The 21747-nt window shown below is 56.2% G+C and overlaps 1 protein-coding gene across 2 annotated transcripts in view; it reads left to right on the top strand.

Annotated features, from left to right (window-relative positions):
• Nucleotides 1-21469, top strand: part of CFAP65 (cilia and flagella associated protein 65) — an 87291-nt gene extending 65822 nt beyond the window's left edge. For both annotated transcript variants that reach the window (XM_039913520.1, XM_029064269.2), the window contains 11 exons: nt 816-1007; nt 4729-4887; nt 5818-5961; nt 11510-11626; nt 11890-11997; nt 14821-14880; nt 15590-15804; nt 17243-17371; nt 19446-19895; nt 20518-20664; nt 21297-21469. In XM_039913520.1, coding sequence (XP_039769454.1) covers nt 816-1007; nt 4729-4887; nt 5818-5961; nt 11510-11626; nt 11890-11997; nt 14821-14880; nt 15590-15804; nt 17243-17371; nt 19446-19895; nt 20518-20664; nt 21297-21339 — 1764 coding nt within the window. In that variant the 3' untranslated portion in view covers nt 21340-21469. The remainder of the gene's footprint in view (nt 1-815; nt 1008-4728; nt 4888-5817; nt 5962-11509; nt 11627-11889; nt 11998-14820; nt 14881-15589; nt 15805-17242; nt 17372-19445; nt 19896-20517; nt 20665-21296) is intronic.
• The last annotated feature ends 278 nt before the right edge of the window (nt 21470-21747 follow it).

Here is a 21747-nt window from a genome sequence, read left to right as displayed (position 1 = left end):
TGACATCGTATCCACCTCAGCGCTTAGAACAGTGCTTGGCACATCGTGATCGCTTAACAGATACCATTAGTCTCCCAGGCGCTTATTACGGCGCTCTGCACTCAGTGAGCGCTCGATAAATGCCGTCGATGGAACCACAGTTCTTCCGAAAGTGCATTTCCACCAGAAAGCCTGATGAGTTGCCAGTTTTCCCCACTCCTCCCCCACGTCCCTGCTCGATCCACCGAGGGCACCGAGGCCCGGAGAATAATAACGTTGCTATTTGTTAAGCGCATACTGTGTGCAGAGCACTGTTCTAAGCGCTGGGGGAGATATTCATTCATTCAATAGTATTTATCGAGCGCTCACTACGTGCAGAGCACCGGACTGAGCGCTCGGAATGGACGGATCGGCCCAGGGAGAGACGGTCCCCGCCCACTGACGGGCTCACGGTCTCGTCGGGGGAGACGGACGGACGAGAACGATGGCGATAAAGAGAATCGAGGGGATGAACGTCTCGTTAACCAAATCCATTCATTCAGTAGTATTTACTGAGCGCTCACTACGTGCGGAGCACTGTAGTAAGCGCTTGGAATGGACGGATCGGTGACAGACAGAGACGGTCCCCGCCCTCTGACGGGTTCACGGTCTAATCGGGGGAGACGGACGGACGAGGACGATGGCGATAAATAGAATCGAGGGGAGGAAGGTCTCGTTCAAACAGTAGCAAATAAAGAGAATCGAGGCGACGGACATCTCATTAACAAAATAAATAGGGTGATGGAGAGAGAGACAGTCGAATCAATAGAGTCTCGTCATCGCCGTCCGTCCCGCAGATCTACGAGCTGTACAATGGGGGTTCGGTGCCGGTGACTTTCGAAATTCAGACGGAGCCGCTGCAGAAGGTCCGGGAGGAAAACTTCCGCCATCCCGTCTTCTCCTGCCTCTCCCCGCTGGGCGAGGTCGCCCCCGGCTGCCTGGCTCAACTCCACTGGATCTTCTCGCCGCTGGAGGCCAAGACCTACGTTGTAATTATGATAACGACGGCGATGATGTCGGTATTGGTTCAGCGCTTCCTACGTGCAGAGCGCCGTTCTAAGCGCCGGGGGAGACGCGGGGGGGGATCGGGTCGTCCCCCGTGGGGCTCCCGGTCTTCATCCCCACTTTCCACATGAGCTCACTGAGGCCCAGAGAAGCGAAGTGACTCGCCCACGGTCACCCAGCCGACAAGGGGCGGAGCCCGGCATTCGAACCCGTGACCTCTGACTCCAGAGCCCGGGCTCTGCCCGCTGAGCCGCGCTGCTTCTCTAGGAGAATGTCTGTGACCGTGAGATGAATAAACCGCCCTATCCGCGAGGCGCTTTCATCCCCTCGTTCCACCGTTTCTGGTATTATGGTATTTGTTGAGCGCTTCCTATGTGCTTACTAGCTGGGGCTGATCCCGGTTCCCGCACTTCATTCATTCAGTAGTATTTATGGAGCGCTGACTGTGTGCAGAGCACTGGACTAAGCGCTTGGAACGGACAAGTGGGCCATAGATAGGGACGGTCCCTGCCCTCTGAGGGGCTTGTCAGCTGGGTGACTTTGGGCAAGTCGCTTCGCTTCTCTGGGCCTCAGTGACCTCGTCTGGAAAAGGGGGATGAAGACTGGGAGCCCCACGGGGGGACGACCCGATGACCTTGTGAGAAAACGGCGCTTAGAACGGTGTTTGGCACAGAGTAAGCGCTTAATAGATACGAACATTACTATACGGGGTCATCAGATTGTCCCCCGTGGGGCTCATTCATTCATTCATTCAGTAGTATTTATCGAGCGCTCGCTATGTGCAGAGCACTGGACTAAGCGCTTGGAATGGACAAATGGGCAACAGATAGAGACGGTCCCTGCCCTTTGACGGGCTCGCGGTCTGATCGGGGGAGACGGGCGGACAGGAACAGTAGCCATTTTGACAGATGAGGTCACTGAGGCCCGGAGAGGGGAAGTGACTTGGCCAAGGTCACACAGCAGACGAGGGGCGGAGCCGGGATCAGAACCCACGACCTCTGGCTCCCAGGCCCGGGGCTCTTGAGCGCTTACTGTGGGCAGAGCACTGGACTCAGCGCTTGGGAAAGTACAGTAGGGCGATGACGGTACGGTGTCCGGCGCAGAATAATAAGAATCGTAATAATGACGGTATCTGTTGAGCGCTTACTATGGGCCAGGCACTGTTCTAAGCCCTGGGCTCAGTGGAAGGAGCGCGGGCTCGGGAGTCGGCGGTCGTGGGTTCGAATCCCAGCTCCGCCGCCTGTCAGCTGGGTGACCTAGGGCCAGTCGCCTCGCTTCTCTGGGCCTCAGGGACCTCATCTGGAAAATGGGGATTGGGACCGGAAAATGGGAAAACCTGATGACCTCGTATCTCCCCCAGCGCTTAGAACAGCGCTTGGCACGTAGTAAGCGCTTCACAAATACCATTATTATTATTAACAAATACCATAATTATTATTATTATTATTATTAAGCTCTTACTATGTGCCTGACACTGTACTAAGCGCTGGGGTACTTATAAACTAATCAGGTCGGGCACAATCCCTGTCCTACGTGGGGCTCACAGTCTCCAGAGGAGGTAACTGAGGCACAGGGAAGTGAAGTGACCTGCCCAAGGTCACGCCGCTGACAAGTGGCGGAGCCGGGATTAGAGCCCAGGTCTGTCCGACTCGCAGGCCCGGGCTCTGGCCACTGTTTCGTTTTTAAAAGAAAGGGGGTTTATTAAGCGCTTATTCTGGGTCAGGCGCTGTACTGAACGCCGGGATAGATACAAGACCGTCAAGTCCCTCAGTGGGGCTTAGAGTCTTCTTAGTAGGAGGGGGAACAGGGGTTGGATCTGTCAAATGGGGATGAAGACCGGGAACCTCCCGTGGGACAACCCGATGACCCCGGATCTCCCCCGGCGCTTAGAACGGTGCTCGGCACCTAGTAAGCGCTTAACAGATACCAACATTATTATTATTATTATCCCCATTGGACAGATGAGGGAACTGAGGCCCAGAGACGTGAAGCGACTCACCCAAGGTCACCCAGCAGACAAGGGGCGAGCGAAGTTTAGAACTCAGATCCTCCGACTCCCCTGACGCTGTGGCCCCCTAACTTCCCAGCTCTGTTCTAAGCGCTGGGGGGGGGGGGCAGGAGGTGAGCCGCACATGGGGCTCCCAGTCTTCATCCCCATTTTCCAGATGAGGTCACTGAGGCCCAGAGAAGCGAAGTGACTCGCCTAAAGTCACCCAGCTGACAAGCGGCGGAGCCGGGATTCGAACCCACGACCTCTGACTCCCAAGCCCGGGCTCTTCCCGCTGAGCCGCGCTGCCCAGGGACTGTGTTAGGGAAGCAGAGTGGTTCAGTGGAAAGAGCCCGGGCTTCGGAGTCAGAGGTCATGGGTTCGACTCCCGGCTCTGCCGCCTGTCAGCCGGGTGACTGTGGGCGAGTCGCTTCGCTTCTCCGGGCCTCAGTTCCCTCATCTGGAAAATGGGGATTAAAAGTGTGTGAGCCCCACGTGGGGCGACCCGATGACCCCGTATCTCCCCCAGCGCTTAGAACGGTGCTCGGCACCTAGTAAGCGCTTAACAAATACCAACATTATTATTATTATGATGATTATTAATTTGCTGTAACCCAGTGCTTAGAACAGTGCCCGGCACATAGGAGTAGCTTCACAAACACCATCATTATTATTATTACTCATTCATTCATTCAGCGGTATTTATCGAGCGCTTACTATGTGCAGAGCACTGGACTAAGCGCTTGGAATGGACAGTTCGGCATCGCTGGCCGACGACGGGCTGAGCCCGGGCCTGGGAGCCAGAAGGTCACGAGCTCTAATCCCCGCTCCGTCCCTTGTCTGCTGTGTGACCTTAGGCGAGTCACTTTCATTCATTCATTCATTCATTCGAGAAGCAGCGCGGCTCAGTGGAAAGAGCCCGGGCTCTGGAGTCAGAGGTCGTGAGTTCGAGTCCCGGCTCTGCCACTTGTCAGCTGTGGGACCGTGGGCGAGTCGCTTCACTTCTCTGGGCCTCAGCCCTCTCATCTGTAAAATGGGGATGGAGACCGGGAGCCCCACGTGGGACGGCCCGATGACCCTGTGTCTCCCCCAGCGCTCAGAGCGGTGCTCTGCACATCGTAAGCGCTTAACAAATACCAACATTATTATTCATTCAGTAGTATCTATTGAGCGCTTACTATGTAAACGAAGCAGCGGGGCTCGGTGGAAAGAGCCCGGGCCTAGGAGTCAGAGGTCGTGAGTTCTAATCCCGGCTCCGCCACCTGTCAGCTGGGTGACTTTGAGCAAGTCACTTCACTTCTCGGGGCCTCAGTGACCTCATCTGGAAAAGGGGGATGAAGACCGGGAGCCTCCCGTGGGACCACCCGATCACCCCGTATCTCCCCCGGCGCTGAGGACGGGGCTCGGCACATAGTAGGCGCTTAACGGATACCAACGTCATTATGTGCAGAGCACTGTCCTAAGCGCTTCGCCTCTCTGGGCCTTCACCACCCTCATCTCTGAAATGGGGCTGGAGACGGCGAGCCCCCATGCGGGACGGGGACCGGGGCCAGCCTGATTTGCTGGTCTCCACCCCCGGCGCCCGGCCCGGCGCCCGGCCCTTAAGAAGCGCCTCCCAAGTACCGCCGTTCCCGTTACGCGGCCCCCAGGAGGGGCGTCCGTCCGGGAGCCGGGGCCCGGGCCCGGCGGGTGACCCCGCGCCCCGTCCGGCCCCCCAGGTGGACGTCCCCTTCCGCATTTCGGGCGGAGAGTCGGCCCGGATCACCTTCAAGGGCGTCGGCTACGACCCTCACGCCCTGGGAGCCGCCGGACGCTTCCACGCCCTCGCCTCCTCCGACCCCTCGCCGGCCGTCGCCAGGCTGAGCGCGCCAGGGCAGGTAGGGGGACGCGCCGGGGGCCGGACGGGGACCGGACGGGGACGTCGGGGGGGGGGGGGGGGGCCGGGCGGCGCCGCGGGGCCCGTCGGGACCGTCGGATTCGCTGCCACGTTTATCGAGCGCCGACCCCGCGCGGAGCACTGGACCGAGCGCCCGGGAGAGGACCGCGCGGTCGCAGACACCTTCCCCGCCTACGACCGGCTCGTTCATTCGGTCGTACGGAGCAGCAGGCGGGCACGGCGGCGGGGCTCGGTGGAAAGGGCCCGGGCTGGGGAGGCCGAGGTCGCGGGTTCGAATGCGGGCTCTGGACTGTGGGCAGGTCGCTTCTCCGGGCCTCAGGGACCTCGTCTGGAAAATGGGGATGGAGACCGGGAGCCCCTCGTGGGACGACCCGATGAGCCTGCGTCTCCCCCAGCGCTTAGAACGGTGCTCGGCACGTAGCAGGCGCTTAACGGATGCCAGCATTATCGTTACAGTTCGGCAACGGCCCCCGCCCGACGACGGGCTCTCGGCCTAATGGATAGGAGCCCGGGCCTGCGAGTCAGAAGGACCCGAGTTCTAATCTCGGCCTCACCACTTGTCTGCTCTTCTCTGTGCCTCGGTTGCCTCGTCTGTAAGACGGGGATGATGACCCTGAGCCGGACCGTGTCCCGCCTGATTAGCTTCTAACCACCCCAGCGCTTAGTACGGCGCCTGGCACCTAGTAAGCGCTTAACGAAGCCCATTAACAACCTCCGGTTGCCCGGCCTCATCCCATCCGGCCTCCTCCTCCGGGCGGAGGCCCTGCCCGCCCTGAGCCGGTCGACCGGGAGCTCCTTATGGGCAGGGGATGTGTCTGCTGATTCCGTGGCGTCGTACCGGTCTCCCGGGCGCCCGGTGGGGCGCCCTGCCCATAGTAAGCGCTCAGTAAATAGCCCCGATGGATTTCAGATCGCGTTCCTGTCGCAGCCCCGCCTCCGCCTCCGGAACATCCCGGTGCACTGCACCGTCCGCCGCCTCGTCTTCCTCAACAACCCGTCCTCGGGCCAGGCCGTCGTTTTCTCCTGGAACTTGGGCAGCGGCGGCGCCGCCGAGGTGAATGATAACAATAACGTTGGTAATGTTGAGAGGCAGCGTGGCTCGGTGGAAAGAGCCCGGGCTTTGGAGTCAGAGGTCATGGGTTCGAATCCCGGCTCTGCCACTCGGCAGCTGGGTGACCGCCAGCAAGTCGCTTCACTTCTCTGGGCCTCAGTTTCCTCCTCTGTCCAATGGGGATGAAGACTGTGAGCCTCACGTGGGGCAACCTGATGACCCTGCGTCTACCCCAGCGCTTAGAACGGTGCTCTGCACAGAGTAAGCGCTTAACAAATACCAACATCATTATTATTATCATTATTATTCGTTAAGCGCTTACTCTGTGCAGAGCACCGTTCTAAGCGCTGGGGGAGATACGGGGTCATCAGGTTGTCCCACGTGAGGCTCACAGTAATTCCCATTTTCCAGATGAGGTCACTGAGGCACAGAGAAGTTAAGTGAAGCCCCTCTGGCCCCCCAAATGCCCACCCCTTCACCCCCCCCCCCGGGCCCCCCACAGACCCAGAGGCAGGGTGGTCCAGTGGGGAGAGCCCGGGCCTGGGACTCAGAGGGACGTGGGTTCTCATCCCGGCTCCGCCACTTGTCTGCCGGGTGACCTCGGACCAGTCACTTCCCTCCTCCGGGCCTCAGTTCCCTCGTCTGGAAAATGGGGATGAAGACCGGGAGCCCCACGGGGGACAGGGGCGGTGTCCAACCCGAGTATCTTGAATCCCTCCCAGTGCTCAGTACAGCGCCAGGCACGTAGTGAGCTCAGTGGGGAGAGCCCGGGCCTGGGAGTCGGAAGGTCGTGGGTTCTCATCCCGGCTCCGCCACTTGTCTGCCGGGTGACCTCGGCCCAGTCACTTCACTCCTCCGGGCCTCAGTTCTCTCATCTGGAAAACGGGGGTGAAGACCGGGAGCCCCACGGGGGACAGGGACGGTGTCCAACCCGAGTGTCTCGAATCCACCCCGACGCTTAGTACAGTGCCAGGCACGTGGTAAGATTGAATGAATGGATGACCACCTCTGTAAAATGGGGATTAAGACCGCGGCGTAGCGGTTAGAGCCGGGGCCTGGGAGTCAGAAGGTCATGGGTTCCAATTCTGGCTCCACCACTTGTCTGCTGTGTGACCTTGGGCAGGTCACTTCTCTTCTTTGGGACTCAGTTCCCACATCTGGAGATAAAGACTGTAAGCCACACGTGGGACAGGGACGGTGTCCAACACCATTGCTTCTATCCACCCCGGCGCTTAGTACAGTGCCCGGCACCTACTAAGCGCTTAAAAAATACCACGATTATTAGAAAGAGCCCGGGCCTGGGAGTCAGAAGACATGAGTTCTAATGCGGACCCTGCCCCTCGTCTGCTGCGCGACTTTGCGCGAGTCACGTCAGTCCACTTATTTATCCCTGCGTTGAGCACAGTGCCCGGCACAGAGTAAGCACTTAAATACTGTTATTTTTATTAGACCCTCCTCTCTGTCCATCTCCCCCTATAGACTGCAAACTCACTTTGGGCAGGGAATGTGTCTGTTGTATTGTATTTTACTCTCCCAAGTGCTCAGCCCAGGGCTCTGCACATAGTAAGCACTCAATAATGTAGTGGAAAGAGCCCAGGCTTGGGAGTCAGAGGACATGGGTTCCAATCCCGGCTCTGCCGCTTGTCTGCTGTGTGTCCTTGGGCGAGTCACGTCACTTCTGGGTGCCTCAATCACCTCATCTGTAAAAGGGGGATGAAGACCGTGAGCCCCACGTGGGACAACCTCATTACTTTGTATCGCCCCCGCTGCTTAGAATGGTGGTGCTTGACTCTATTTATCGCCATCGTTCTCGTCCGTCCGTCTCCCCCCCGATCAGACCGTGCGCCCGTCAGACGGCGGGGACCGTCTCTATCTGTTACCGACTTGTTCATTCCAAGCGCCTAGTCCAGTGCTCTGCACATGGTAAGCGCTCAATAAATACTATTGAATGAATGAATGCTTGGCACATAGTAAGCGCTTAACAAATACCAAAATTATTGTTATTGTTATTAATAATAATATTAAATAGGATTGACTGACTTATTGGGTGCAGAGCGGTAGTGTGGCCACCAGGGGGTGACACAGCCCCCACCGTCCCTCTGATCATCGCCCCTTTTTTTATGTCAGTCATTCATTCATTCGGTCGTATTTATTGAGCGCTTATTTTCATTCTTTCATTCATTTATTCAGTCAGTCGTATTTATTGAGCGCTTATTTTCATTCTTTCTTTCAGTCAGTCGGTCGTATTTATTAAGCGCTTATTTTCATTCATTCATTCAGTCAGTCAGTCAGTCGTATTTATTGAGCGCTTATTTTCATTCTTTCTTTCTTTCATTCATTTATTCAGTCAGTCGTATTTGTTGAACGCTTATTTTCATTCATTCATTCATTCATTCATTCATTCATTCATTCATTCGTATTTATTGAGTGCTTATTTTCATTCTTTCTTTCATTTATGCAATCATTTGTATTTATTGAGGGTTTCTTTTCATTCTTTCTTTCATTCATTCAGTCAGTCGTATTTATTAAGGACTTATTTTCATTCTTTCATTCATTCATTCAGTCGTATTTATTGAGGGTTTATTTTCATTCATTCAGTCTGTCAGTCGTATTTATTGAGCGCTTATTTTCATTCTTTCTTTCTTTCATTCATTCAGTCAGTCGTATTTATTGGGTACTTATTTTCATTCTTTTATTCATTCATTCAGTCAGTCGTATTTATTAAGCGCTTATTTTCATTCATTCATTCATTCAGTCAGTCAGTCGTATTTATTGAGCGCTTATTTTCATTCTTTCTTTCATTCATTCAGTCAGTCGTATTTATTGGGTACTTATTTTCATTCTTTCATTCATTCAGTCAGTCGTATTTATTAAGCGCTTATTTTCATTCATTCATTCGGTCAGTCAGTCAGTCGTATTTATTGAGCGCTTATTTTCATTCTTTCTTTCATTCATTCAGTCAGTCGTATTTATTGGGTACTTATTTTCATTCTTTCATTCATTCAGTCAGTCAGTCGTATTTATTAAGCGCTTATTTTCATTCATTCATTCATTCATTCAGTCGTATTTATTGAGCGCTTATTTTCATTCATTCTTTCATTCATTCAGTTGTATTTATTGAGCACTTATATTTTCATTCTTTCATTCATTCAGTCAGTCAGTCGTATATTGAGTGCTTATTTTCATTCTTTCGTTCATTCATTCATTCAGCCGTACTTATTGAGCGCTTATTTTCTTTCTTTCATTCATTCATTCAGTTGTATTTATTGAGCACTTATATTTTCATTCATTCATTCAGTCGTATTTATTGAGCCCTTATTTTCATTCATTCAGTCAGTCAGTCGTATTTATTGAGTGCTTATTTTCATTCTTTCATTCATTCATTCATTCAGTCGTATTTATTGAGCACTTACTGTGGGCAGAGAACTGGACTAAGCTCTTGGGAGAGGAATACAACAATAAACAGACACATTCCCTGCTCATGTATGCCAAACACTGTACCAAGCGCTTGGGAGAGATCAATATAACAATAATAATGTTGGTATTTGTTAAGCGCTTATTATGTGCATAGCACTGTTCTAAGTGCTGGGGTGGGATACAAGGTGATCAGGTTGTCCCACATGAGGCACACAGTCTTCATCCCCATTTGACAGATGAGGTCACTGAGGCCCAGAGAAGTGAAGTGACTTGCCCAAGGTCACACAGTTGACAATAATAATGTTGGTATTTGTTAAGCGCTTACTATGCGCAGAGCACTGTTCTAAGCGCTGGGGGAGAAACAGGGTCATGAGGTTGTCCCACGCGAGGCTCACAGTCTTCCTCCCCCTTTTACACGTGAGGGAACTGAGGCAGAGAAGTGAAGTGACTTGCCCACAGTCCCACAGCTGACAAGTGGCAGAGCCGGGATTTGAACCCACGACTGTTGACTCCCAATCCGGGCTCTTTCCACAGAGCCACGCTGCTTCTCTGTGAGGTATTTGTTAAGCGCTTACTGTGTGCCAAGCACCGTTCTATGTGCGGGGGTAGATACAAGGTCATCAGGTTGTCCCACGAAGGGCTCACAGTCTTCATCCCCATTTGACAGATGAGGTCACTGAGGCCCGGAGAAGCGAAGTGACTCGCCCAAAGTCACACAACCGACAAGTGGCGGAGCCGAGATTCGAACCCATGACCTCCGACTCCCCAGCCCGGGCTCTTTCCGCTGAGCCACGCTGCTTCTCTAGACAGATTCCCCTGCCCACGGTGGGATGATTACAGTCTAGAGGGCATTGGTTAAGCACTTACTATGTGCCAGGTACTGTACTAAGCGCTGAGGTAGATAGAAGCCACTCAGGTTGGACACAGTCCTTGCCCTCCGTGGGGCTCACGGTCTTAATCCCCGTTTTATAGATGAAGGAACTAAGGCCCAGAGAAGTTGAGTGATTTCCCCAAGGTCGCACTGCAGACAGGTTGCAAAGCCGGGATTAGAATCCAGGACTTACTGACTCAAAGGCCCCGGCTCTATCCGCTAGGCCCCGCAGCTTCTCTTCACACACAACTGATAATAACTGTGGTATTTGTTAAGCGCTTACTATGCGTCAAGTGCTGTGCTAAGTGCTGGGATAATAATAATAATAATAATAGTAATGTTGGTATCTGTTAAGCGCTTCCTATGTGCAGAGCACCGTTCTGAGCGCTGGGGGAGATACAGGGTCATCGGGTCGTCCCACGTGGGGCTCCCAGCCTTCATCCCCATTTGACAGATGAGGGACCTGAGGCACAGAGAAGAGAAGCGACTTGCCCAAAGTCACATGGCTGACAAGTGAAGCAGCGTGGCTCAGTGGCAAGAGCCCGAGCTTGGCAGTCAGAGGTCGTGGGTTCGAATCCCAGCTCTGCCGCTTGTCAGCCGGGTGACTGTGGGCAAGTCACTTCCCTTCTCTGGGCCTCAGTTCCCTCATCTGTAAAACGGGGATGAAGGCTGTGAGCCCCGTGTGGTACAAGCTGACGACCCTGTATCTCCCTGAGCGCTTAGAACAGTGCTCTGCACATAGTAAGCGCTTAACAAATACCAACATTATTATTAAGTGGCAGAGCGGGGATTCGAACCCATGACCTCTGACTCCCAAGCCCGGGCTCTTGCCCCTAGGCCATGCCGCTGCTGCGGATTCATTCATTCATTCATTCAACAGTATTTATTGAGCTGCTGATGGTAGAGAGCTCAGTGGAAAGAGCCCGGGCTTGAGAGTCAGAGGTCACGGGTTCGAATCCCGGCCCGGCCATTTGTCAGCTGGGGGACTGGGCGAGTCACTTCACTTCTCCGGGCCTCGGTGACCTCGTCTGAAAAACGGGGAGGAAGACCGTGAGCCTCACGTGGGACAACCTGACGATCTCGTATCTCCCCCAGCGCTTAGAACGGTGCTCGTCCCGTAGTAGGCGCTTAACAAATACCAACGTTATTATTATCATTTGTTAAGCGCTTGCTGGGTGCCAGGCACTGTTCTAAACGCTGGGGGAGACACAGGTTTGGTTACAGTCCCTTCCCAGCCTGAGCGAGGCCTGCCCCTTGCCCCAGCTGCTGCAGGTGTGTCCCGCCATGGGCCTGGTGGCCCCGGGGGCCAGTGCCCCCTGTGTGGTGACCCTGAAGGCGTCGGAGCACCCCTGCTTCTACAACATCGACCTGGAGTGCGAGGTGAGCCCCGAAACGGGCACGGGCGGGGCGGGGGTGGCCTGGGGCGAGTCGCTGCGCTTCTCCGGGCCTCATTTCCCTCCTCCGGAAAACGGGGATGAAGCCCGGGAGCCCCCCGGGGGACGGGGACTGGGGCCGACCTGATCCACTCGTATCTACCCCGGGGCTTAGTACAGCGCCTGGCACATGGTAAGTGCCTAAAAGAAGAAAGGGACGGGGGAAGGGGAAGTGGTGGGGGTCTCTTGCCCGCTTCCTCGCCCCACCAGGTGTACGCCAAGCGGGTCCTGGCCCGGTACCGGGCGGAACTGCGGGCCTGGGAGTCCGAGCGTCTGAGGCAGGAAGAGGAGTTCACCATCACGGAGCTCGGCCTGCAGGTGAGGGTCGGTCGGGGGCCGGGGAGGTCCGGGGGGGGCGGGGGACGCGGGCTGCGGAGGGGCTTCCCCCGCCCTGGATCCCCATCCTTGCCCACGGCCGGTCAGTCAATCCATCGTATTTATTGAGCGCCTACTGTGTGCCGAGCGCTGGAAGGAGCGCTTGGGAGAGGGCGGTACAATAATAAACACACCCATTCCTTGCCCGCGACGAGCTGACGGTCTACCAGGGGAGACGGACATGAATAGAAATCAGTAAATGAGGGTGGTGGACCTAAGCGGGCGGGGGGCGGGGATGGGGATGAAGAAAGGGAGCGAGTCGGGGCGACGCGGAAGGGAGCGGGAGAAGAGGGAAGGGCGGGGCGCAGTCGGGAAAGGCCTCTTGGAGGTCAGTCGGTCAGTCGAGTCGTATTTATTGAGCGCTTACTATGTGGCGAGCGCTGTAATAATATTGATTCTGGTAATAATAATAATAATAACCGTGGCATTTATTAAGCGCTCACTATGTGCAGAGCACTGTACTAGGCGCTGGGAGAGACATAAAGTCACCAGGTTGTCCCACCTGGGGCTCACCATCTTAATCCCCATTTTACAGATGAGGGAACTGAAGGCCAGAGAAGCAAAGTGACTTGCCCAAAGTCACACAGCAGACAGGTGGCAGAGCCGGGATTCGAACCCAGGACCTCTGACTCTCAAGCCCATGCTTTTCCACTGAGCCACGCTGCGAGCCCCAGTGGTAGTTAAGCGCTTACTATATGCCAAGCACTGTTCTAAATGCTGGGGTAGATAGTAGCCCATGGGGCTCACCGTCTTCATCCCCGTTGTACAGATGAGGAAACTGAGGCACAGAGAAGTGAAGCAACTTGCAGACAGTCACACAGCTGACAAGTGGCAGAGCCGGCATTCGAACCCATGACCTCTGACTCCCAGGCCTGAGGTCTTTCCTCATCTGCTTCTCACTGTACTGAGCGCTTCAGAGAGTGCCAGGATAACAGTAAACAGACACATTCCCCGCCCACGATGAGCTTACAGTCTAGAATGTGCAGAACACTCTACTAAGCACTTGGGAGAGTACAGTAGAATAATAATAAAATATATTCCTTGCCCACAAGGAGCTTCCGGTCGAGTGGAGGACAGTTAGAAGCTCCTCGTCCTCCTCTAGTACAGTGCTTTGCGCACAGTAAGCGCTCAGTAAATGCGACTGAATGAACTGTAAGCTTCTGGGCGGGAGGGGATGAACTGCTTCTCCTGACCATGGTCCCACTCCCCAATTCATTCATTCAGTAGTATTTATTGAGCGCTTACTCTGTGCAGAGCGCTGTACTGAGCGCTTGGAACGGACAAGTCGGCAACAGATAGAGACGGTCCCCGCCCTTTGACGGGCTCACGGTCCGATCGGGGGAGACGGGCGGACGAGAACGATGGCGACAGATAGAGTCGAGGGGAAGAACGTCTCGTAAAAACAGTGGCGACTAAATAGAATCAGGGCGATGTACATCTCATTAAACGAAATAAATAGGGTGATGAAGATACATGGAGTCGAGCGGACGAGTACGGTGCCGAGGGGCTGGGACGGGAGAGGGGGACGAGGAGAGGGAAAAGGGGGAGAAGAGGGTTTAGCCGCGGAGAGGCGAAGGGGGAGGGTAGAGGGAGCAGAGGGACAAAGGGGGGAGCTCAGTCCGGGAAGGCCTCTCGGAGGAGGTGAGCTTTAAGTAGGGATTCGAAGAGGGGAAGAGAGTGAGTTTGGCGGAGGCGAGGAGGGAGGGCGTCCCGGGGCCGCGGGAGGACGCGGGCCGGGGGTCGACGGCGGGACGGGCGAGAACGGAGAACGGCGAGGAGGCCTTGGGGCTGTCTCCCCCCCCCCCCCAATCCCTCATCTGTAAAATGGGTATGAAGACTGTGAGCCCTATGTGGGGCAACCCGATGACCTTCTATCTACCCCTCACAGACCCACCCCACAGTGCCTTGGTACTGTCTCTGTCTCTTTACTGTCCCACCCCACAGTGCCATGGGTTTTTCCCAAGGCATTGAGACTGTCTCCTCACAGACCCACCCCCCAGGGCCTTGGGACCGTCTCCCCTCAGTCCCACCCCCCAATGCCTTGGGCCTCTCTCCCCTCAGTCCCACCCTCCAATGCCTTGGGACCGTCTCCTCACAGTCCTACCCCACAGTGCCTTGGGACTGTCGCCCCTCAGTCGCACCCCCCGATGCCTTGGGCCTCTCTCCCCTCAGTCCCACCCCCCGATGCCTCGGGACCGTCTCCCCTCATTTCCACCCCCCGATGCCATGGGTTTGTCCCCCCTCAGTCCCACCCCCCGATGCCGCGGGTTTGTCTCCCCTCAGTCCCACCCCACAGTGCCTTGGGACTGTCTCCCTACAGCCCCACCTCACAGTGCCTTGGGGGCCGTCTCCCCTCATTTCCACCCCCCAGTGCCTTGGGGCTGTCTCCCCACAGTCCCGCCCCCCAATGCCATGGGGCAGTCTCCCCACAGTCCCACCCCCCAGTGCCTCGGGACCGTCTCCTCACAGCCCCGCCCCTCAATGCCGTGGGGCCGTCTCCCCATAGTCCCACCCCACAATTTCTTGGGACTGTCTCCCCTCGGTTCCCCCCCCCGCCAGTGCCCTGGGACCGTCTCCCACCGTCCCACCCCCCCAACGCCATGGGGCCGATTACCCTGAAATGCCTGGGAGCGGTTGTCGGGAGGGCTTAAACCCCCTCTTGGTGCCCGATGGATGGGGTAGAGGAGGGGCACTCCCGCCTGCCTGCCCGGCTCCCTGCTCCCATCCCGTCGTGGCCCCACTGAGGACACTCCCCCGTCTTCCTAGCAATCGCCCGGTCTGCTGGGGAAGGCCGAACAACCACCCGCTCCTGCTCGACTCTACGAGGTGAGGCAAGACACCCGCCCCCGCCCCGGGAAAATGGGGACGGTGTCCGACCCGACTAGCCGGCATCTCCCCCAGCGCTTCCAACGGCGCTCGGCACGTAGTAAGCGCTTAACAAGTGCCATTATGGAGAGGCGGCGTGGCTCGGTGCGAAGAGCCCGGGCTTGGGAGTCAGAGGCCGTGGGTTCTAATCCCGGCTCCGCCGCCTGTCGGCTGGGTGACCTCGGGCAAGTCGCTTCACTTCTCTGGGCTTCAGTTGCCTCATCTGGAAAACGGGGATGAAGACTGTGAGCCCCAGGTGGGACAACCTAATTACCTTGTATCGACCCCAGCGCTCAGAACAGTGCCTTGCACGTAGTAAGCGCTGAACAAATACCATCATTATCGTTATTATTGAGGAGTGGGGAGACGTGATCTGGACTGGACATTCTAAGCGCTTAGTACAGTGCTCTGCACACAGTAAGCGCTCAGTAAATACTATTGAATGAATGAACGGAGCGGGGAGGGACGGGAGCCGGGGAGGTCAGCAAGGAGGCCGAGACGGTCACCTGTGGCCGGACTGTCCGTTCCAAGCGCCCAGTGCAGTGCTCTGCACCTGGTAAGCGCTCAATGAATACGATTGAACGAATGAATCCGGGTGGGAGAGGACGATTGAATTAACGCGGTAGGGTTTGGATGGGCTTCGCCCCTTCTGCTTCGCCCCTCGCCCCAGACGCTGCCCCCCATCAAGAATCAGAGGCCCGGTTTGCGGCCAGCCGGCCGCAGCCGGGGGAAGGGCCGGCGGGACCCCAACAAGGAAGGATCCTGGCTCTGCCCTGAGCCCCCCGAACCCTGCCTGCTGCACCTGAGCCTCACCGCCCGCTCCCATGCCACGGACGACTTCCTGGCAGCCTTCTATTCAGACCTGCGGCATCACTTCCTGTCCCGGTGAGGGCCGGCCCGGGCTACGGGGGGGACTCCCCGAATAGGGCGGGTCCTTGATCCTCAGCTTTGGGACCCCCCGAGTGGGGCGGGTCCTCGGTCCTCAGCTGGGGGACCGGGAGTCCTCTCAGTCGTTCATTCGTTCACCTACGGAGGCTGTATCTCCCCCAGCGCTTAGAACGGTGCTCCGCACGTAGTAAGCGCTGAACAAATACCAACTTTAGTATTATTATTACGGAGCACCCCCTGGGTGCGGAGCACTGCATTAAGCGCTGGGGAGAGTCTCGTCTCCTGCCGGCGAGTCGCTTCCGACCCGTGGCGACGCCGTGGACACGCGACTCGGCAGCGTGGCTTAGTGGAAAGAGCCCGGGTTTGGGAGGTCGTGGGTTCTAATCCCGGTTCCGCCACTTGTCTGCTGGGTGACCTCGGGCCAGTCACTTCACTTCTCTGGGCCTCAGGTTCCTCATCCGTAAAATGGGGATGAAGACGGGGAGCCTTTCCTCATCTGTAAAATGGGGATGAAGACTGTGAGCCCTACGTTAGACATCCTGATGACCTTGTATCCTCCCCAGCGCTTAGAACAGTGCTTGGCACACAGTAAGCGCTTAACAAATACCGACGCTAGTATTATTATCTCAGAAAAGAGCTTGGCACATAAGCGCTGAACAAGCACCATTATTATTATCCACTTATCTTCTCTGGGCCTCAGTTCCCTCATCTGTAGAATGAGGATAAAGACTGCGAACCTGTATCTCCCCCAGCGCTTAGAACAGTGCTCTGCACGTAGTAAGCGCTTAACAAATACCAACATTATTATTATTATTATTATTATTACTGTTAAGTAGATACGGTCAGACAGCTGACCAGCTGCAAAGGGAGGAGGAGGAGGAGGGGAGAGAGAAGGAGGAAGGAGGAGGTCTTCTAGCATGTCTTAATGTTGGTATTTGTTAAGCACTTACTATGTGCAGAGCACTGTCTAAGCGCTGGGGTAGACAGAGGGGAATCAGGTTGTCCCCCGTGAGGCTCACAGTCTTCATCCCCATTTTACAGATGAGGTCACTGAGGCACCGAGCAGTGAAGTGACTTGCCCACAGTCACCCAGCTGACAAGGGGCAGAGTGGGATTCGAACTCATGACCCCTGACTCCCAAGCCCGGGCTCTTTCCACTGAGCCACACTCTAGGCCTGGGAGTCAGAAGGTCATGGGTTCTAATCCCGGCTCTGTCACTTGTCTGCCGGGTGACCTTTGGCGAATCACTTCTCTGGGCCTCAGTGACCTCATCTGTAAAACGGGGATTGAGACCATGGAGCCCCACGTGGGACGGGGACTGTGTCCGCCCCGATTTGCTTGGATCCACCCCAGCGCTTAGTACAGTCCTTGTCACAGAGTAAGCGCTGAACAGATGCACAATCGTTATTATTAACCCCGCTCCCGTCCTCCCCAGGGAGACCAAAAAGCAGCCAGCTGGGACAGACGGGCCCTGGACGGCCGAAACTCGCTCCGCCCGACCAGATCTGGCTTCGGCCTGGCGGCACAAACAAATGCTGACCGATGTCCTGACCACAGTCATCAGGTAATGTCCCCTCCCCGACTCCCCTTCATCTCAGCGCTTAGAACAGTGCTTTGCGCATAGAAAGCACTTAACAAATGTCATCATCCTTATCGTTATTTTCTCAAGCCCCGGACTCGGTCCCCACCTGAATCTGCCCGGCCCCAGAAGGCCCCTCACTTTCCACCATCCACCTTGGGGGCGGAGATCGGGCCTCCCCCCTTGGCTCAGTGGAAAGAGCCCGGGCTTGAGAGTCAGAGGTCATGGGTTCTAATCCCGGCTCCGCCCCTTGCCGGCTGGGTGACTTTGATCAAGTCACTTCACTTCTCTGTGCCTCAGTGACCTCATCTGGAAAATGGGGATTAAAACCGGGAGCCCCACGTGGGACATCCTGATCAGCTCGTATCCCCCCAGCGCTTAGAACAGAGCTTTGCACATAGTAAGCACTAAACAAATACCGCCATTATTATTATTATTATTATCTCAAGCCCCGGGCCCATTCATTCAATCAATTGTATTTATTGAGCACTTACCGTGTGCAAAGCACTATACTAAGCGCTTACTTACTGTACTCACTTCCCACCCCAGCCCGTCCGGTCCCAAAGGCCCCCTCACCTTCCACCGGCCATTTTGGGGGTGGGGATTGGGGCTTCCGTTTATCTCAAGCCCCGCACTCAGAGCCCGCCCGGCCCCAAAAGGTCCCTCACCTTCCATCCGCCATCTCCTCCCGGGCAGTAGTCGTTCTGGACTGGTGTATTTTTTTGTTTATTTCTTTCTGGTGTTTGTTAAGCTCTTATTAAGTGTCAGGCACTGTACTAAGCGCTGGGGTAGATCCAAGCTCATCAGGTTGGATGCAGTCCCTGTCCCACGTGGGGCTCACAGTCTTCATCCCCATTTTACAGAGGAGAAACTGAGGCTCGGAGAAGTGCGGTGACTGGCCCAAGGTCACGCACCAGACGAGCGGCAGAGCTGGGATGAGAGTCCACCACCCTCTGGTTGTGGATTTCCACTAAACCACACGGGAACTAGGAATTAGGATCGAGAAGCGGCGTGGCCTAATGGATAGAACCCAGGTCTGGGAGTCAGAAGGACCTGGGTTAATAATAACGTTGGTATTTGTTAAGCGCTTACTAGGTGCAGAGCACCGTTCTAAGCGCTGGGGGAGATACAGGGGAATCGGGTTGTCCCACATGAGGCTCACTGTCTTGATCCCCATTTTACAGACGAGGGAACTGAGGCACAGAGAAGTAGAGAAGCAGCGCGGCTCAGTGAAAAGAGCCCGGGCTTGGGAGTCAGAGGTCATGGGTTCGAATCCCAGCCCTGCCACTCGTCAGCTGTGTGACTGTGGGCGAGTCACTTCACTTCTCTGTGCCTCAGTGACCTCATCTGTAAAATGGGGATTAACTGTGAGCCTCACATAGGACAACCTGATTACCCTGTATCTACCCCGGCGCTTAGAACCGTGATCTGCACATAGTAAGCGCTTAACAAATACCCACATTATTATTATTATTATTAAAGTGACTTGCCCACATTCAGACAGCTGCCAAGTGGCCGAGCAGGGATTCGAACCCATGACCTCTGACTCCCAAGCCCGGGCTCTTGCCCCTGAGTAGTCCCCTTGGCTGCTCATTGACCTTGGGCAAGTCCCTTCACTCCTCTGGCCACCAATTCCCTCATCTGTAAAATAAGATTAAGACCGTGAGCCCGACGTGGGACGGGGACCGCGTCCAACCCCGCTGATTTTGTATCTACCCCAGTGCCTGGCACGTAGTGAACGCTTAACAAATACCATCATTCATTCATTCAGTGGTCTCTATTAAGCACTTACTGTGTGCAAAGCACTGTGCTAAGCCCTTGGGAGAGGACACTAAACAACAGACGGAGCTATTCCCTGCCCCAGTATCATTAGGCAGCCGTGAGCTCGTCTGTAGCCCGTGAACTCGTCGGGGCTGTCGTTGTAGTGTCCTCTCCCAAGCGCTTAGTACAGCGCTTTGCACACAGTAAGCGCCCAGTAAATATCATTGAGTAGAATAGGACCTCCAGGGATGGAAGATGGGCCTGTTTCCCCCCCCCCCCCACTGTCCCTCACCCCCAGGGGCCTCCTCGATGACCGGCAGTTCCACGAAGCCGTGACCAGAAGCCTGAAGGAGCCCGTACCCTTCTACTCTCAGCTGTGGAGCGAGGACTCGGCCTGGCTGTTGGCCGAGAAGGCCAGCGAGGGCTACGTACTGGACGTATCCCCTCCGCTGGACGAAGAGGAGGAGACGGAGGAGGAGGAGGAGGAGGAGAAAGACGAGGAGGAGGAGGGGGAGGAGGAGGACGGGAGGGAAGAGGAGGAGGAGGATTGGGAGAAGGGGGAAGAGGAAGAAAAGGAGGAGGAGGAAGTAGAGCTGGAGGAGGAGGAAGACGAGGAGGACGGGGCATGGGAAAGAGTTTTGCCCCGGATGAATGTGTCCCGGTCTTCGCTGGAAAACCAGATGCTAGAGAAGCTCAAGGCTGCCGGACTAGAGGAGAAGCAGAAGGAAGAGAAAGAAACTCTTACCCGGTGAGAAGAGACCCGTAGGTCTGGGGGGTGGGAGGGGGAGTTTTGAGGGGGGTGGGGGTCTTGGGAAGGGGCCAGTCTCGGGCCAGAAGGGTCGGGGGGGCCCCGAGGTGACCGGGATATCCACTGAGGGGCGGTTAGAGAGGAGGCCCCGAGGATGGGGAGGAGGAGGGTGGTGGTGGGGAAGGGTCTGCTGGGGGTGAGGGTCTCCTCTCCCCACTAGACCGACTCCGGATGGAGTTCCGGGAGGCCGGACCCGGGGGGTGATCCCGGGCGGCGGGAGGTGGACGCTGAAAACTCATTGTGAGCAGGGAACGTGGCTGCCCATTCTGTTCGGCGCTTAGTACGCACATAGTAAGCGCTTAACAAATACCAACATTATCGTTATTATTATTACGGTGCCTGGCACGTACTAAACGCTTAACAAATACCAATATTATCAGTACTCTCCCAGGCACTCAGTACCACGTTCCGCACACCGCAAGCGCCCAATAAATGGTCCCGATGAGAGGAGAAAGCCCGTGGGGCGGAGGTCGGGGGAAGACCCTCCGACCCCATCGGGGACCACCTGGCCCCCCCCGGCCCCCGGACCCCAATCCCCGTTCTCCCCTCCCCGCCCCGTCAGGCTGCCGGCCTTCGGGAAGCTGTTGGAGTCGCTGCTGGAGAACATCATCCGGAACGTCCTGGTTGAGGCCAGCCTGGGGGAGGTGGTGCTGACCTCCCAGCCCCGGGTCGTCGCCCCGGCCCCCAGCCAGCCCAAGGATGGGGCCCGGTGAGGGTCGGCGGGGGGCTGCCGGGGGTCCAGGGTGGGGCGGGGGGCTTGGCGGGGGTTGGGGGGGACGCCCTCCATCCCTCTCCCTCACTAGCACCCTTCAGTGAGAAGCAGCACGGCCTAGAGGTTAGAGCCCGGGCCTGGGAGTCCGAAGGTCATGGGTTCTAATCCCGGCTCCGCCCCTTGTCTGCTGGGTGACCTTGGGCAAGTTACTTAACCTCTCGCGTCTCGGTTCCCTCGTCTGTAAAATGGGGGTTGAGACTGTGAGCCCTAAGTGGGACGGGGACTGGGTCCACCCCGATCCGCTCGTTCCCACCCCAGTGCTTAGTACGGTGCCTGGCACCTAGTAAGCGCTTAATAAAGACCACGATCATTATTATAGGAGAAGCGTGGCCTAGTGGCATGAGCCCGGGCTTGGGAGTCAGAGGTCGTGTCTGCTGTGTGACGTGGGGCGAATCACTTCTCTGTGCCTCAGTTCCCTCATCTGTAAAATGGGGATCGAGACTGTGAGCCCCACCAGGGACAACCTGATGACCCTGTATCTACCCCAGCGCTTACAACAGTGCTTGGCACCTAGTAGTAAGCGCTTAACAAATGCCATCATTATTTATTCTTATTCTTATTTGTTCCAGTTCGGGTCAGTCGTCCCCCAAGCCCTCGGAGCCGTTTCCCTAAGAAAGTGCAGGGGATGCCAGATCCCGCCCTCGCCAACGTCTCCCGAGCCGCCGCTGCCGTCGGGAAGGCCCGGGGCCCAGCGACCCCCGACCCCTCGTCCAATAAAGCTCCGCTCAGCCGTTCCAGTCTGGCCCGACTCCCTCCGTTCTTGCTGCATTCCGGAACTGAGAGCTTTGGGGATGAGGCAGGTGGGAGGAGGAGCGGGAGGAGGAAGGAGCAACAGGAGAAAGATGAAGGAGGAATTGAAGGGAGGAAGATGGATTGGCGGGAGACGGGATCTGGAGAAGGAAGATGATAAGAGAAGTAACGTGCCTCAGTGGAAAGAGCCCGGGCTTAGGAGTCAGAGGTCATGGGTTTTAATCCCGGCTCTGCCGCTTGTCGGCTGTGGGTCTTTGGGCAAGTCACTTC

Source organism: Ornithorhynchus anatinus, chromosome 1 (assembly GCF_004115215.2).
Source record: "Ornithorhynchus anatinus isolate Pmale09 chromosome 1, mOrnAna1.pri.v4, whole genome shotgun sequence".
Classification (NCBI taxonomy): Eukaryota; Metazoa; Chordata; class Mammalia; order Monotremata; family Ornithorhynchidae; genus Ornithorhynchus; species Ornithorhynchus anatinus.
This window is presented reverse-complemented; position numbering and strand designations above follow the sequence as displayed.